Raw genomic sequence first — 16885 nt, 5'->3', positions numbered from 1 at the left:
CCACTTTAAAAGATATCAGCCACCAAGCAGTCATTGCTTCATCTGGCTGAGCACAACATACAGCTGCTAATTCATCCTATGTTGCAAAGAAAATTAAAAACAGAAGCTCACCTGAACATTATCAAGATACTTACATATTCAAGTAGCCCCATTTTGCTAAAAGGCAATAGTTTTCACCTCCTTTATTGCACAATATTGGATGCAAAATGTTCATACTTAATGCAAAATAAATTTCTACACTGCTTGCAAAAGATTTAGTACTCCAACCACTAACAGTTTAAAATATCCAATATTTTCAAGGATATTAAGGAAATGAAGATGTGCAGAATTCAGCCAGGAAACTGTTTCCAGCTTTAATTCTCAATCTATTAGTGTGGTACGACACTTTTATTGATAGATGATGAAATGTATTGGAGAAATCAGTTATTTCCTGAGGTGTTGCTAAAAATCCCTCCCAAATTTCAAGAGAACAAACTCACAGCTGTGGCTTCAATTCAGCCTCCAGAGTCCTGCCCAGGTACCCGTAAGACTGACGCACAGACCCTCAGGTGCTGTGCCAGCCAAACACGTGATCCCTGTGTGGATTCATGTGTGTACAAATACAAATCCGTGCATATCTTTGGCACATGTTTTACTGGGTTAATTAGCAGCAAATGGCTTTTTAGAAATCAGCTGATATCATAAGGGAGACAGCAGAGTTCAAGTTCCAAATCATACAATCAGTGCTTTCTATAAAGCAGAGCAGGGTACCAAGTCCTTTAATTCTGACCTCTACTACACAGAAAATGGGTCTTGTTTCTAATAACACAGCTAGGATAATGATCACAACTGTTCTATATAAATACATATGCTGTTGGCAGAGGTTAGATTAAACTAAATCAAATTTACAACCCAAACTAATGTCTCAGATGCATTTTTCAGAACAATCTTATCTGAACAGTGAGTAAAACGCAGATATTCTGAGCATTTCAAGAGCATTTTTACAGAAATGCAAGTAGGTTTTCATGTTACCTATTTAAAGTTTCACGTCAAGCTTTTCATGTCATGTTCAAGTAAAAGCAAGATCCGTTCAGACATCAGCATATAAAAATCTATACTTTTTTTCAATTTCCTGTTTTCCAAATGCATCTACTCTGGAAGCTCATCTAGAGGATTCAGGTGAAATATTAAATATGAAATAAACATCTTATTTGTAACAGTATAGGTAAAAAACAGGTATGCATGCACAAATGACAAACACCCACTGTCACAACACTCCATGTCAGATGAAGAACAAGATTCCACAGATAAAAACACTACCACTGCACACGGAAAACATTTGTAACAGACATGAAGGAATAAATCTGTCGGAATTATTCACTCTATCAGAGTTATAAGTGCAATAATAAGCCCACCATAGCATCAATTAGCTTCTCCCACTTTGGCGTGATGAAGTACCAGATTCCAGCTCCAGCTCCTGGCAGGGTTACTCCTCTTATGAGCAGGATGATGAGAACTACATAGGGGAACGTTGCTGTAAAGTACACCACCTGAACAGACCAAAAAAAAGTTTATTGAAAGGTCTTATTTGGATCTGTAAGAAGAGAGAGAAAAAAAATGCAAGTACCACATTATTGCCTGGGAAAAGCAATTACCCATGATCAGAGGCATCAGCCAAGGCAGAAGACTAGCCAGACAGCAGGGTTATTTCTCAAGAAACTTGACAGAGCTGTCCTTTTTTTACAGCTCTTCTTGCTACTAGAAACAGGAATAATATCAATAATAACTGTGAAAGTAAATGGGATTCTAGTGAGATTCATAGGGAAAGAAAAAGCAGAAGAAAAAACCTGGAGAACAATAGGAATTTACAGCTAGATAGAAATGTTGTCTGATCCTTGCCTAGAATAAGCTAACATAGATTGCGCCACAGAAACGAAGTGAGCAATGCCATTCCAAACCAGCTGAAGTTCAGATTTTTTCCATATCATTCTTCCATACTTAACTAAGCCTGCAGATTTGTTATCACTCTTTGTACCTCTTAATGATTACATAGTACTGTGAAAATGCTTATTGGCCCAATGCAAAAAGGCCCTGGAAACATCCAGATAGACCTAATAATCATTTTAATGAGGTTGTGTGTTGAATGTTTATAATTATCTAACACAGAGCAGAGCTCTCTTCTGTGAGAACACAATGGCTAAATCATGATCTGTTAGGCAATACACGCTACGCAAAATCTGTAAAGTCCTTTACACTTCAACCTTTTCAGCAACCAGAATCCTCTGAGTTTAAGTGACTTTTGATGCTGCCTTCCCAACTTTCTCCTTGCTGCTTCAAGAGGTATTTCAAGAAGCTACTCTCATCAATTTTTGTACAGTGAATGTAAATACCATACAGCTAGTATAAAGGAAATGAAATCAATTTCTGTCTAAGCATTACCTCTGCATATCCACTATATTTATAACAGGAAACATCTAGTTTTTCTTTCTCCAGGTTTTTTATATATATATATATTTTTTTAAATCTTTTTAGCCTACTGAGCTGGGTTACTGCAATGAGGAGTTTTAGAAAGATGGAACACAAATATTTAGGAAAATAGGATATCTGCTGTCACTGCTCACGCTGACTATAGAATAATTTAAGTTTATTTTTGCTCCAGTTCTAAGAGATATTACTTAATTTCCTTGGTTGCAGTGACATTTGAGGTGACTGCAGAATTTCTGATGAATGCCACAGAGTAGGGAAGACTGTCCAAGGTGCCCTTTTTTGCCATCCAACTGCAGAGCAGAGTTAAAGGGCTCATTTTAAAGTTAGCAAAGATTATGGAACAAACACTGAACCAAAACTAGCTTTTTCTATTTTGGGTAGACAGGAATAAATGGACGGAAAAAAAGCATTTCATGAATATTTAGTCATTTGTTGAAAAGAGTTTTCAGTGATTTACTGCCTTAGACAAGAACGTGAATCACTTAAAGCAGCACAATATATTCTTGCAAGGTTATGATTGCAACTAATTTTCTTACTTTTCCTGATGACTTGATTCCTTTAGCAAGGGAGGCATATACAATCGCCCAAGCTAAGAAAAGAGACAGTGCCAAGGGCCATCTAATCTCACCAGGATATTCAATCCCTGCTGAAATCTTCAACACAAAGTACCTAAGAATCAAAAAAAAAAAAAAAAAAAAAAAAGAGGCAAAAATAAAAAAAATAATGACAGAAACTGCAGGCAGTAATTCAGCACAAGTTCCTACAGTATAGACTTTGTATTGCTTTATAGCTCTGGATGATTTCTCTAGAAGCTTCCGGTGAAGCGCACCACATATTATTTTATTTATCTGCATTGCAGTAGTAGATAAAAATGCTAAGCATGGGCCAGCACCCAGCTGTGCTAAGCACCAGAGCAAAAATAACCTCTCTAGAAATTTAGCTTTCATTGTTTGTATGTGTAAGTAGACATCACATGCTATCCTTAGACGTTGTACTCCTCATCTTGCAAACAGCTATTTATTGTGTCCGTTACTGCAGATTTTAGAGAAAGGGTAACCTGGCATTTCTAAACAAAGGAAGATCTTACTTGAAGTATTCTTCGCTTCCGCTGACGAACGTTTTGTTTCCTTCACTGGTGAAGTTAACCATAGTCAAGTTTGGGTAGGCACTCATACAGAAAGTGGAGTTCTTGATTTGTATTTTCGGATGGTCACCAACAATGCAAGAATCTGAGAAGACAATAAAGCAAAGAGGAAAAATAACTGGTTGGGTGTAAAATGATAATATAAAGCATTCAGTCATGCAGATCTACTTAAACTTTAGTTCTGTGCTAAGTTACTGTAACTCCTTGCTTACAAAAGCTGTGAGCATCTCAGAGCACTAAGCCCTGAAACCTCTCTCACAAGTTTCCCCGCTTGATCCGAAGTATCTCTGAAAAGGTCTAGGAAAGAGAGAGAACAGATGGCGCAGGTGCACGCCTAATTCAGGCAAGCACAAAGTTAATCCCAGGCGAGGATGGTAAAATAATCCAGGAGCCCAGCATACAATCTTTATATATAATCTCCCTTTCTGAACAGGTGCAAACACAGCTAGGGAGGGACACACGAGCTCAGCCGCCAAGAGGAAAGGGCGTCACTGGAAACACGAGATACGAAGGTAGCAGGATTTGAGCCCCAGCCAGGCTCCCGCTCGCGGCGGTTCCTCTCCTCCGGCCGCGGGGGCGCAGCGGGGCCCCCCCGACCCCGGGCCCCCCCGACCCCCTCCCCGGCGGCCGCAGCAGGGCCCCGCCGCGGGTGCGCCGAGCGCAGCAGTTCTCAGCCCTCGGCGCCGCCCGGCTCCGCCGCCCCCGCGCACCTCCCGCGAGGGGAGGGCGCCCGCGCTGCTGCCCCGGCGCGGCCGCGGAGGGACACGGTGCTGCTCGGCTTAATTTTCTGCTTTTCAGGTCGTTATACGTTTTTGACCGCTTGCAAAACCAGTTTTCGGGGGTTTTTTTCGTTAAGAATAAGCTTTCCTGAAGCCCAAAAGTTGTATTTAGTCGAAAACAGAGGCCGCTAGCCGTAGTACAAGCTGCCGTGTTTTGTCCCCTACAGAGAGTTTTTAGTCGAAACCCGCTTGTTTTATGGTGTTACAGATTAAAAAGCCACATTTAGCCTTAATGAGAAAAATTAATAAAAAATAAGTAAATTTTTTAAAGGCCGTACAGCACAGGTCTCTTCGCACTAACTTGTGAAGCGGCAGCTCCTGCAGGCCGGCACCCGGCTGGGCACCGGAGCCACCGCAGCCTCTGCTGGCACCTCCCGGCAGCGCAGCTGAGCCGGAGAGCAAAGGCGGCTCCGGAAACACAACACGGCCGCAAAAAGCGTGTCCCCACTCACCTAATAAAAGTTTGTTTTTATCTTTACAGTCCGGCGTGTTCCAGGGATTATTACAGGAAGCCCAAGGTAGCACAGGTACAAAGGATGCAAAAAGGTAGAAAAGTGTGTAGCACAGAATAATATTATAATATATGGCTATCAGAACAGAGATGATCAGCATTGCAATGCCACAGCCTAAGGGGAAGAAAAGAGGAAGAGAGAACAACACGGTTAATCATTACACGCAGGGGCAGAGCGCCAGCGAGCTCCGGCAGAGGAGTCACGGCCGCTGCGAAGGAGCACGTCCGTCTGGGGCAGCCACACAGCGCGTCTCCGAGGGAAAAAAGGGGTCGCGCAAGCCATGCCCCGAGCGCGGGCCGCGCTGCGCGGCGCGCAGGGACCCTGCGGAGCAGACGGCGAGGAGGGCGCAGCTGCGCGGGCGCGGGGGCGGCGCGGCGCGGCGCGGGGGGCCATGCACGGGCGGCCTCGGGGCATGCTCCCAAAAGGGGGCCCCCGGCGCCCCCGCGCTCTCACCTTGCAAGGCGGGGATGGCTTTCCACACAGACACGGGCCCCTGACTAGCAAACTGCCCCAGGGAGACTTCCAGGAAGAAAATGGGGATCCCCGCTAGAGCCAACATCATCAAATAGGGGATGAGGAACGCACCTTGGGGGAGGAGGGCGAGAAGAGAGAGAACAACCTGAGTCATGGCTGGCGCCGCGGAGGGGCGCGGAGCGGCGCGGGGGCTGCGCGCCTTCAGTCCTGCGTTCACAGCTCGTTTGCTTCCCCGCGGCCCGATACCCGGCGCGGAGCGGAGCGGCCCCCGCCGAAAGCCCCGCGCAGCCTCCGCGGGGCAGCGCGTCCCCGCGGCCGCGGGCGCCCCCCGACACCCCCCTGCGGCTCCCCGCTGCGAGCGCGGCCCGCGGCCCGAAACGGGGCCGCCGGCGCAGAAGCGCTGGGCGCATTTCTGCCTTTGGGGCTGAGGGCAACCTAGCCGATACCTGCCGTTATTTAAAAGTATCTGTTTGTTATCGATTCCCGGTCCCCCCGGCTCCTGCCCCAACCGGGGAGGGGGTTTCTGCGTTTCCGGCATTTGCTCGAGGCAGAATTCGTCGGGAGCAGAACGGATGCTTTAGAAGAGCGTTTCTGAAACAGACCCCCTTGATAATTTCGTATTTATATAAGAAAAGAAAACCTTACCCATTTTTTTTTCTTTAAAAGACCAGTCATTTTGTAAATCGCTAGCTGTTTCACGCCGAAGGGCTCTTACAGTGCTTGCGCAACTGTTATTTTGAGTGATCACAGCATCTCTATCCCCTTCAGAGGCGCGGAGGCTTACTGCCGCAGTAGGTGGAATAAAATTGCGCCCACCGGTTGTCAAAAGTTTAATAAGAGCCTCTATTGACTGAATCTTTGCAGAGAAACTTTTTTCCCCCCGTAACCTATTAACAGCACAGCTCCTTTCTCAGCTTCTCTTCTCCTCTATTCTGCTGAGCGGAATCCGCTCTATTTTAAGTGATATTTTTTCAATCGATCCTTGAGAGGTTTAAAAGAAATTCCCCAAACTGCTCAAAATAACGTGTGTCTCGATTCAAATATCCTTTGTCTCGGGCTTTCCTCGCTCTCCTCCATCCCCTTTCCCCGTCCCACCATTCGCGCATTCAGACCTGACCGCGTTCAAACTGGACGACGGAGTCGGCGGGAGCGCCTTGGGGGAAGCGCCACCCTGCCCAGGCTCAGTCCATGAACCTGCTCGTTTTCCTCCCTCTCCCGCCGGCGTTTTTAGAAAAAGCACTGCCTTCCGACTAAATCTTTTCGGAACTTTCCTACGCTCGTCTTTGACCACCCGCTCTTTACAGAAAGCCCGGCGAGGACTTCGGCGAGATCGCCGGGGTTTGGAGGCGCCCTGGGCCTGGGCTTGCTGCCTGCCCGGCCGGGCGAGCGCCGCCGCCCTCCGCTCGCCTGCGCCTGTCCCCGCCGGCGAGGCCGGGCCGGCGCAGCCCCGTACGGTACTGCAGGTAGAGAGACAGGAAAAAGCCAGCATACCTCCCCCATTCTTAAAGGCCAGGTACGGGAACCTCCAGACATTGCCCAGCCCCACTGCATAACCCACCATGGACAGGATGAAATCCAGCTTGCTAGACCAGTTCCCTCGGGCTTTATTTTCATCCCCCACATCGTCTTCCTAAAGTGGGGAGAGGGGAGAAAAGAAAGGTCGGAAAACAGCCACGTTTGCAGACAACCGTCGCAGCGCCAGGCTCGCCCGGCCCCGCCGCAGGGACCCGGCCAGCAGCCGGGGGAAGGCGGCAGCGTCGGGGGAGGCCTTTCCTGCAGCGCCCGCCTCTCTCTCCCCGCCGCAGCCTGGGCTCCTGGCGAGCATTTCTGCCAGAGAAACCCGGGGGGGCTTTTACTCGTGGCCCGCTCTCCGGCTGCTCCCGCGGGAGCGGCAGGCAGCGGGGGCAGCCCCCGGTGCCCCCTCCCCGCGCAGGGTGCCCCGACGGCTCCTCCCTGCCGGCGGCCGCCGCTGCAGTGCGCATCGCCTGGCGGTGCCGGCGTCGGGGGGGCTGGGGGGGGGGGGGGGGGTTGTGCCTGCGTCCCGGGTCCCCGGCACACGGGAGGGGCCCTGACAGCTCTGTCCAGGGGAGCAGAGCTACCCCGGCGCCCTTGGACGCATCCACCACCCCCCAGCAGGGCTTGGGCCCCTTCCCCCGCAGACGCACAGAGCACTGGCAGAAAGGATGTAAAAAAATGGTTTTACTGAATGAAGCTGCCCCCTCCCCCCCGCCCCCCGCGCCCTTTAGGGTGAGCCCAGATCGGCACGCCGCAGCGGGGGGGTTGGGGACAGGGACAACACCCGGGGGGGGGGGGGAGGCCTCACACCTCGACCCCGCGGCGGCGGCGCTGCCCCCCGGGATGGCTCCCCCCCCCCCCCCCCCCCGGGGAGGGGCGCAGGGGCAGGGCTGGCAGGGTTTGACAGCTCAGGGGGCTGGCTGATCGATTCCGCCTTGGTTTTGGCTACAGGCTCCAAGGCGCTCAGCCGCCAGGGCTCGAGCAGCCGAGCAAGCCTGACTGAGCAGAGGGGGGGGACAGCGGGGCCACCCTTTCGCAGCTGATGCCGGGGGAAGGACTTCAGCCGTGCGCGGAGGCGTTAGCTGAGGCGCGCACACGCGTACCGCCTGCGGCTGGCGGCCCAGGCCGGCACCGCCTGCCTTTGTAACACAGGTGCAAACCCTGCTCCTGGAGCGGAGAGATAAGGGTGACCGATACTTACCCCGAAATGTCCTACTTTGCTTTTTCTCTTAGCACAGCCTCAGGCTGTGAGCACAGGCGCCTTCGCTCCCCAGGACACACACACGCGTGCACACGCACTAACCCCAGGGAGCCCCGGTTGTACCGACAGGCACGGCGCGGTGAGCGCGTTGGAACGAGCCGGCAACTCTTGATCGCCGTTTATACTGATATTACGTTATTAGCAATCGCCAGCAGTACGCCGCCTTATTTGTGACACTCTTTCCCTTCCTCGCCCCCCTTCCCCCCCGCACAGCCCCAACCCCGACCTGTTCTGGTACCGCTCCCAAACCATATTTTTAGAGCTTCAGCCCCAAATCGGTGCTGAATGGCAAGAATCTCTTAATTCCAGGAGATGGAGGGAAAAAGAAAAAGTACAGGGAGCCAACTTACCCCCTCGACTCTGCCAGGAAGAACAGAAGTGTTGCCATCTGTGCCCAACACCACGGTACTCTGGCTCAAGGTCACCCAGGCGCCTTTGGCATTGTTTCGCTCCAGTGTGCTCTTACTAAGGTTTAGGTTAGCGTCCCCGTCTGTGCTTTGCAAAGCGGGAATTTTGCAATGAGGGATCGCAGCTTGCCCGGCGGCTCCTACCCCCGGGGCGTGCTTGTACGGAAAGGTCTCTATAGATTCCCTCCGGAGTGTGGAGTTGGCTTGCACCGGGGTGCTGCTGAGCTTGCAGATCCCGACTTTGGTCCTCTCAAAATCATTTGGTTTGGCTTCTTCAGAGGGAAGTATTTTGTTGTCGTTAGAGAGAGATCGGGGAAGCCTGGGCACCGGGGCCGGGGCTTGCGATGGGACATTCTGCGGCTCATTTTCGGGGTTGATTCTTACGACTCCCGCACCTTCATTTGGTCCAGGAGCAACTGTTTCAGAGCTGTTGACAACTTGCTTGCTCATATCCCTTTGACTGGCGTAATCCTAAAATAACAACGTCACATATTTTACAAAAAAAAAAAAAAATCTGTTGGGACTGCACAGATTTTACGAATTTCTTTCCCCGTGCACAGAATGACTGCGCTAGGAACTCCGGATAGAAAAGCGTCGGCAAATTTGGAGGTGCCCCGGCTCACCCCCTTGCCCTCTCTTTCAGCATTAATTTCCTGGTGGAGAAAACAGTAGGAAACAGTGGCTTCAAACCTGTAATTCGAGTTTTAGATAAATGTTTCTACAGCACTGCGCCGCCAGACCTCGTTAGATTTCACATCACGGCTGTAGGATGCTCCCTTCCCTATCACCAGTGTAGAAGGATTCTTTAATTTTACGCCCCATTTCCTTTCTGTCATTCAACAATGCACATTGGTGCTTTTTTTTTTTTTTTTTTCATATAGGCAATAGACGAGCTGCCCTGTAGGCAGCCGGAGATGCTAAAAAACAAACGAAATAGTGCTGGTAAGCATTTCTGAGTGGGCTGTCATCTTCTAAGACCTGACAGCAAGAGAGTGAGAAGGGGAAATAACCGCACCACCACTGCTGAATTAGAGTCATTAATAGCTTCCTTACCCTTTTCAATTTCTTATATTTTCGACTCGCATAACTCTAAATATTTAATTTTGTAAACATTCTCTTAGAAGTTACACAAGTTATTGACGACCCATCCCCTACCTTTTCCATCAATTTTAAATTATCTTTAAAAATGTGCCCTCTTTTTAAACCTATACAGAAGGCGGCTACAGAAAACTGCCCTTCCCTGCTTCCGCTGCAAGTTTTTTCTTCATCTTAATCCCGTCTCCCAACCCACAGTACCAAGGGATAAGACCCGCAAGGACTCAGTCGCCCCCCGAGCACATTTCAGTGTACCATCGCCTCCCAGCGCGCCCCCTTCCCGGGCAGCAGCCGTCCCCCAGGCTGCGGCAGCCGTCCTTCAGCTCCGCGGCAGCTCCGCGATCAGCACCGCGGGCAGCTCCTTCAGCACCGCGGGCAGCTCCTTCAGCACCGCGGGCAGCTCCCGCTCCTGCGCCGCTTCCCCCAGCGAGGCGGGCAGCGGCGGAGAGCGCCGAAACAAGCGAGACGCATCCAAAAATCAAACTTAACCACGAACCCTCCCGTCAGCCTTTCTAAGTCTCGAAGAAAGGAAAGCAAGCACTTACCATGCCTTAAACAGCAACAGATTGAATTCGTAGAGGTAAAAACAGCAGTACAGGCAATTGACGGACTGGATTTTGCTCAGTCAAGAGCAAAGCTTTCTATACTTCCTTGGGAAAGACTGGGTTTGCGTCAGTGCATAGCAAGGTGCCCTTCGTTTGACATTTTCGTGATAATAAGAGTTTGATAAATCATTACCCCTGGATTCAGATTTTAAAGGGACAACAAGAAGCCGGAGCGCTGGCTAGCTGTCACTCACGCGGGAGTGGGATTGCGTGTTCAGTGTGACTCATATGGGGGCTGATTACTAAACCAAATCCGCAAGAGCACAGCAGAACTTTCTTGCTGGTAATTAGGGGGAAACATGTGAGAAACACGTCCTACTGCACCCAAAGCAAGAGAGCCGGGGGGAGAAACCTTTCATTGCTGCCCCTCTCCCTCCACTCTCCCTTATTATGGTGTGCGATTCAGCTCCCTTTATTTTTACCTCTGCATTGCTGCAGTTCACAGTGGACGGTTTATATGTGTGTGTGCACATATATATATATATATATATATGAAAATAAGGTATACGTATAGTATTTCGCTATGTATATAGTACACAAACACATTTTAATGATGACTTGCACTAGTTGTACCATCAGACTACACTGCAACCTCTTCATTTTTGCGGCAGGGATTGGGGGGAACCCTAATTTTAAGTAAATCAAAGCGATACGCAATAAAGCAAACTTCTCTTCCATCAAAATTATCTGAAGAACCGTTAAGAGGGAGCAAAGATGAAGGCAAATGTAGTTGAGGCTGTTGTTGGTGTTCCTCCCGCATCCACCAAAGCCTTTTTGTTTGAGAAGTGGGGACAAATACTAATTAAAAGTCAGAGGTTAATTTGACTGGAATCATTCTTGCAATGAAGCAATCTACCCATAACGGTCTCTCGGAAGTGCTATTTACTAGGAGGGGCTTTCTCAAAGATTTCTCGGGCACAAGGTAACTTTGTCCGCATTTGAGAAAGAAAAAGTCTATTGGCAAATCTGCATGGTCCCTCATCAACCTTCCCCGTCGTTTCAGCGTCAAAGCGCTGCTGTCCCTCCGCACACACACTGCTAGCGTCAGCTTCGCCTGATATATATAATATATATAATATTTTAGCATCAGCAATGTGAAGTGTGCACTTGTTTGGGGGAGCGGGGGGGCTAAACTACCCAGTACCAGGCGTATTTCTTATACGTCCTTGATCTTTTGGGTCGCTAAAGTGGGTTTCAATGGACAAAATAAACAAAAATTTTCCAATAACCCAGATAATTCTGCAAAGCCTCTCGGTGCCTGATGCCATCATTACTGTGAGCCCCCATCAGGTGACTGAAGAGCTTTGTTCCACTGCAGATAGCACTGCCCGGGAGCGTCAGGCTGCAGCTCAGCGTGCACGTGTAGTTGCAGAGACTGCCCATCTCCGCTATAATTCAGCCCGGTTCTTTACATTACACCTGGTCATTGCGGATGTAAGCAGAAAATCACCTGCAAGAATCATTAAAAGCACCGCGAAAGCAAAAAAAATTGAGGCTAGGAAAGCAGAACATAGAAAATCGTTTTTCTCAGAAAAGATTACCAGGTCTCCCAACTGAAAAATGCTTTCGTCTTACAGCAGAGATTCAGAGCGTTTTTACAACATAGCTAGCACTAACTTTTCTGTTGTTGCTTAAAACATATTCAGATTTACATGTGTGCTTACCTTCTCTTTCTAAATATATTATAAAAAATATGCATATATACATATTTTTACATATGCACACTTCCATGCACAGGGTGTAGATCGCTGTAGGTTTCTCTCTTTAAATACACTCTTCTATCCGTGTTTTTGGATATACTCGCCTCTTTCTATTCAGAAATACAGAGAGGCATATATAGAAACAAGTTTTACTGGGGCAGGAGCGGGGGTAATCAGTGGTATTTTGCATTGTTTCTTTGTTAACGCGTACTCTAGCCGCAGAGCAATCCGTTTAAAGCCAGGGAATGGAGCAGGGTCGTTAGCTCAGTTATGCTGCCCTTCAGCTTATATTAATGCCTCTAAAGGCATGGTGCAAATTAAAAGCGACAAGGCAGCAACCCAAGAAGTATTTTGGTCAGAAGGACCCTCGAAACCTCGTCTAGATTCTAAGGTTGACTTATTTTGTTTTTCAGAAAATTGGCTAAATTCATCCTTCACATTTCTTTCTACGCAATATTCTTTCCTTTTCGATCAGCACTGAAATGTGAAATCAAGGTTTCACCTCTCGAAGAGAGGAATTTATCTCCTTTACGTGCACAAAACCAAAAAGCGCCGATCTTCATCCCGCAGCCCCGGCTGCGCTCGGGGGCAGGGCGCTCCCCAAGGGGCACGTCGGGAGGCTCTAGCCGAGGACGGGAGGGAAGCACACGTGCACGGACAAGAGGGAAACCCACAGAGAAAAACACACTCTCGGATTTCAAATGTTTTCCGCTTTCCTAATATCCCAATCGCCGGCTATAGAAACTGTAAAGTCAAGCTTCCTCCAAGTCATGCTGAAGCTGGTTCCCTTCCTTACATATACAGTCTCAGACTGAAACACCTGTCCTTGGTCTAAATGGAAAAAGTCATGCTGTATTACTCGTTTTTTGGAGGTATTGTCCCTTTCAAAAACAAAACAAAAACCCCGAAAGGTGACTCTCCCAGTTAACAGTCAGTTCATTAACACGACTTTTCCGAGCTCCTGCTTGGTTTCTCATCGTCCCTTCCAAGTGCCTGTCGAAAAGCGGCCCTCTAGAGTACCTAGAGGCACCAAAGAAAACGGATCTGGCTGCAGCTCCCTCCGCACCCGCCTCCCCTTCCTCCCGCACGGCGCCGAGATCATTCGCCCTCGGCGTGCGCCTGCCCTGTCTGCCCGCTCTGCGCCGCTGCCCAGCGCCCTGCCCGCCCGGGGGGGGACGGACGGACGGACGGACGGACACACGGCTCCCGGCCGCCCGCACCGCCCCAGCCCCGCTGCTGCCGACGGGCTTCAGTCGGGGGGCGAGGGGCCGCCGCCGGGGGGGCCGCCGCCGCCGCGGCCCCGCGGAGCGGATAACGAGCGGTTCCCGCCTTAATTACTTTGTCAGAGATGAAAAATAGCAATTGATTTTCTTCCCCGCTGTCTTTCCTTCGCCCTGCGCCCGCTGTGCAGAGAGGCAGCCGCGCACACGCAGCGGGGCCAGGCGCCGCAGACCGGCCGCCCCGAGACCCCCCCGGGAACACGCACTTTCCCGCAGTTGCGTCCAGTTCGTGCCTGGCGTGAGCAGAGGAGCAAAGTCACCGCGCGAGCAAGCGGTGAAATCGCCCCACAAAGAGACCAAGCCCGTAGACAGACACCTACGCAGTGCCCGCCCCCGCCTGAACCCCCCGGGCTCGCTTCGCGCTGCTTTGTGACTAGGCTAAGCACTGCAGCTACTCATTTTAAACCTGCCCCCTCTCCTTCATTTCTTCTGGAAAGTTTGCCTAAAATTGCTGCAGGCAGTCACAGCAAGCAACTGCGCCCGTGCCTGCGCACCCTTCCCCCCATCGCCCCCCCGTTTTCTCACAGGGTTTCTGGCTGCAGCCTTTACCGCCCGCGCAAGTGCGATGCTCTGAAGCCATCGCTTGTCCCAGAGTCCTCACCAGGGGAGGAAGGCGGCTAGTGACAAGCCACCCGGTGCGGCACCGCACCCGTTCACGTAAAGAGCTTGAGGTCTCCTTCCTCCCTCCCTCCCCTTTCGTCCCCCTCCGCGTCTCACCTCCCTGCACAGAGCTCCTCGGCAAATCCAGGGGAAGCTGCTTTGTTCGGGGTTTTGTCAGGGCCATTTACTCTTTTCTCCTTTCAAACTGAAAGACAAATGGCAACGTTAAGGATCGGGTAAGATGCGAAGACCTCTGCAATGCCTTATCTTATATGCCCAGTTAAGATTACAACTTTTTATTAAAAGTAAATAGATCAGAAAGATGTACTTAAACATCACATGTGAAATACACTGATTCAATCTTTAACGTGCACTTTGCAGATATGACCTGCAAATGTGTTTTTCATTCGACTTTTAGACTTATGGGGGAGTGACACAGGTGAATTTAAACAAGTCCTCAGCGAGTGTGAGAAAGTCTTTGCTACTACTGGTCTCATTTCTGGCCTGACAGATGCAAGTGCATAGATGTGCATGGTCACACAAATTCTCCGGTATGTATATGTGTGTATTGAATCTTATATATAACACTCATATATAAACCTCATATATAAACCTACCCCACCTAGAGCTTTGAAATCTTGCAGAGAAACTCTCCGGTTTGGGGCAATACAGAAATGTTGATATATTTGTAGCTTATATCTTTTCTTATAGTTTTAACCAATATAATGATTTAACTACAACAATACACAATGCAAAGCTCTGAAAAACATTGTATTCGCCCCGCTGAGACAAAACAAAACCAACCAAAAGCAGATATCAATACGCCAGATCTTGCAAAATAATACCTCGCTTTTAATTTCTTGTGCTTTTCTTTTCATTCTAGCCATATATGTGAATATTTATAGCCTTCAGCTACCTGAACAGAATGTTCACATGCAGAGAGTCTGGACTCTTTATAAAACCAAAGATCCACTTATCAGACAGTAATATTTTGCCTCTCTCAGTCAATTATGTCTGGACAATGGAGGGTGTAAAATCTTTAAAGTGATAATTACCTGTACATTTTACTCCTGTGAAATGCCTCAGGATCATCCTGCTGTTTATTAGCTATACTGCACACTTTCTGACATGCTTGTCTCCATTTGCTTTAACCTGGATAACTCACAGGATGGCCTTGGATTTTCAGATAATTGTCAAAGTCAGGCATACTCACTGTAAAAAAGAGTCAGTTCTCAGAGAGATTTAATTTCTTCAGTAGAGACCACTGTAAATAATGGAAATGAAGAAAAGGGGGGGGGATCAGGTGGATGAAAAATCCCAGAAGCATCTGGAGGAAATTTCTGCACCACTGGCCAGGCATTTATACTCCTAACAGCTATTTAACCCATACATACATGTCTCTTCATTTGGCCAGACATTTCCCTTAAATACAGGGCATAATCTCAATATAGGGCATAATAAACACAGGTTTGACTCTCCACTTTGCCATGGGAAAGGGCCAAAAAAGTAGAATTAAAAAAAAGCAAGCTATAAAGCATATATTTAATGAAAAGAAAATGAATTAGGTATCCAGAACTCTAAGTATATTCTTATCCACGTGCAATCAAGTCAAGAACAGTTTTTCTTGTGCTACAGTGAGCTCTAGTCCAGTCACCAAAGTCAATACTTTTCCTAATTCAGGTAAGAATGTGCTTGTCCTTAGTGCATTGCAAACAAAATAAAAGCACATCTGTTTGAGCTAGCAGTGCTCAAAACTGGATTAGGAACAATAGTTTCTCCTAACAAATACATAGTAAGTAGGGCTAGCATGGAGAACAAACAAATCTTAAATCCATGCTAGCTCAGTGCAGCGGTAGCTACAGAAACAAAGCGTAAAGGAGTGGCTTTACAGAGTTATCCAAGTGCTTCCGGATGTAACCAGTCAGGTCCTAAGAGACTTTTTATCTCAGTCTGAGGAGAAATCTGGAGGGGTGATGGGCAGTGGCAGTGGTAACTGTGGGGCAGAGAGGCAGGCACAGAAGCATGACCCCGAATGTGAGAAGACAGTGGGAGCAGCCTGGGGTTGGGTCTCCCCAACCTGGGATCCCCCTGCCTGGGGGACAAGGATGGCACATCAAGGGACATTGAGCCCCAGCCATGTTCTCAGTAGAGCCTCACCTGAAGAAAAGTGCCAAAACCACCTATAAGGTGGTCTTGCTTTGCAAGTGGTGAGGTTGGGAGCACACAGACTGTTAGTCAAACTCTTCACTCAGTCATGAGGTATCAGCTCAGCTGAGTCACAGTACCAACAGAGAGTGATGCTCCACACAAACCATCTAAAACCAGTAATTCTCCAAACTGTGGTACCTTGGTCACTTGTTACCATGTGAATGTGCCACACTCAGGCCTGAACTCCTGTTCAGAAATTTGGAGAGCAAATATCACAAAGGTCTGCACCTGAAAATGAGAAAAAGTTAATTTTCTAGTCAGATGTCCTGGGAGGATGCCACAAGCATCACACAGAGACTGCATCCCTTTCCAGCAGACAACCAGTCCAATTTAACATCTTGCACTCAGTTTCATATTCACTTCTGACCGTTGAATCGAAAATAGTAAGAATGAAAAATAGTGGCAGGCACATCTGTCAGGATTGTTGTGGGAACACTCCTATAGCAGCAATAACATTTACTACATGGTTCCACTTAAAAAAAAGTAGAATCCAAATGTACTAATATAACTACTTCAGTATTTCACAAGGCACATCAAGATTGTCATTTGGACCCTTTGAAGTTCTGACTGAAAAAAGAAAAGAAATGAAAAAAACCCTAAACTTTGTCTTTGCTCCCTCATAGCAGGTACTGGTGTGCTTCCTGTTCTCCTTTTCCTTTTGTCTTTCCAACTATATAAGTGTATTGGATCATGGCGACTGTCATACAGAGGTAATGACTGAACTGTGATCCCTTTATCAGCATGTGAAAATTCCACACTTCATCTTAAAGAGTGCAAGACGAATAAATCCATCTGTTTATACAGTGTTAATTAGTCAATTCAATGTTGAGATGTAAGTC

The 16885-nt window shown here is 48.4% G+C and overlaps 1 protein-coding gene across 1 annotated transcript in view; it reads right to left on the bottom strand.

Moving 5' to 3' along the window:
* The window catches only part of SLC6A5 (solute carrier family 6 member 5), a 37370-nt gene extending 28355 nt beyond the window's left edge, over nucleotides 1-9015 (bottom strand). Inside the window, exons 1-7 of the mRNA XM_026094559.2 lie at nucleotides 8502-9015; nucleotides 6867-7005; nucleotides 5355-5486; nucleotides 4842-5015; nucleotides 3554-3695; nucleotides 3003-3135; nucleotides 1395-1529 (exon numbers count right to left, since the gene is read on the bottom strand). Of these exons, the coding sequence (XP_025950344.2) occupies nucleotides 1395-1529; nucleotides 3003-3135; nucleotides 3554-3695; nucleotides 4842-5015; nucleotides 5355-5486; nucleotides 6867-7005; nucleotides 8502-9008 (1362 nt within the window). The 5' untranslated portion in view covers nucleotides 9009-9015. The remainder of the gene's footprint in view (nucleotides 1-1394; nucleotides 1530-3002; nucleotides 3136-3553; nucleotides 3696-4841; nucleotides 5016-5354; nucleotides 5487-6866; nucleotides 7006-8501) is intronic.
* Between the last annotated feature and the right edge of the window lie 7870 nt (nucleotides 9016-16885).

This window comes from Dromaius novaehollandiae, chromosome 5 (assembly GCF_036370855.1).
Source record: "Dromaius novaehollandiae isolate bDroNov1 chromosome 5, bDroNov1.hap1, whole genome shotgun sequence".
In the NCBI taxonomy this organism is placed as follows: domain Eukaryota; kingdom Metazoa; phylum Chordata; class Aves; order Casuariiformes; family Dromaiidae; genus Dromaius; species Dromaius novaehollandiae.
Note: the sequence above shows the minus strand (reverse complement) of the source record. Positions and strands in the feature narration are given on the sequence as shown.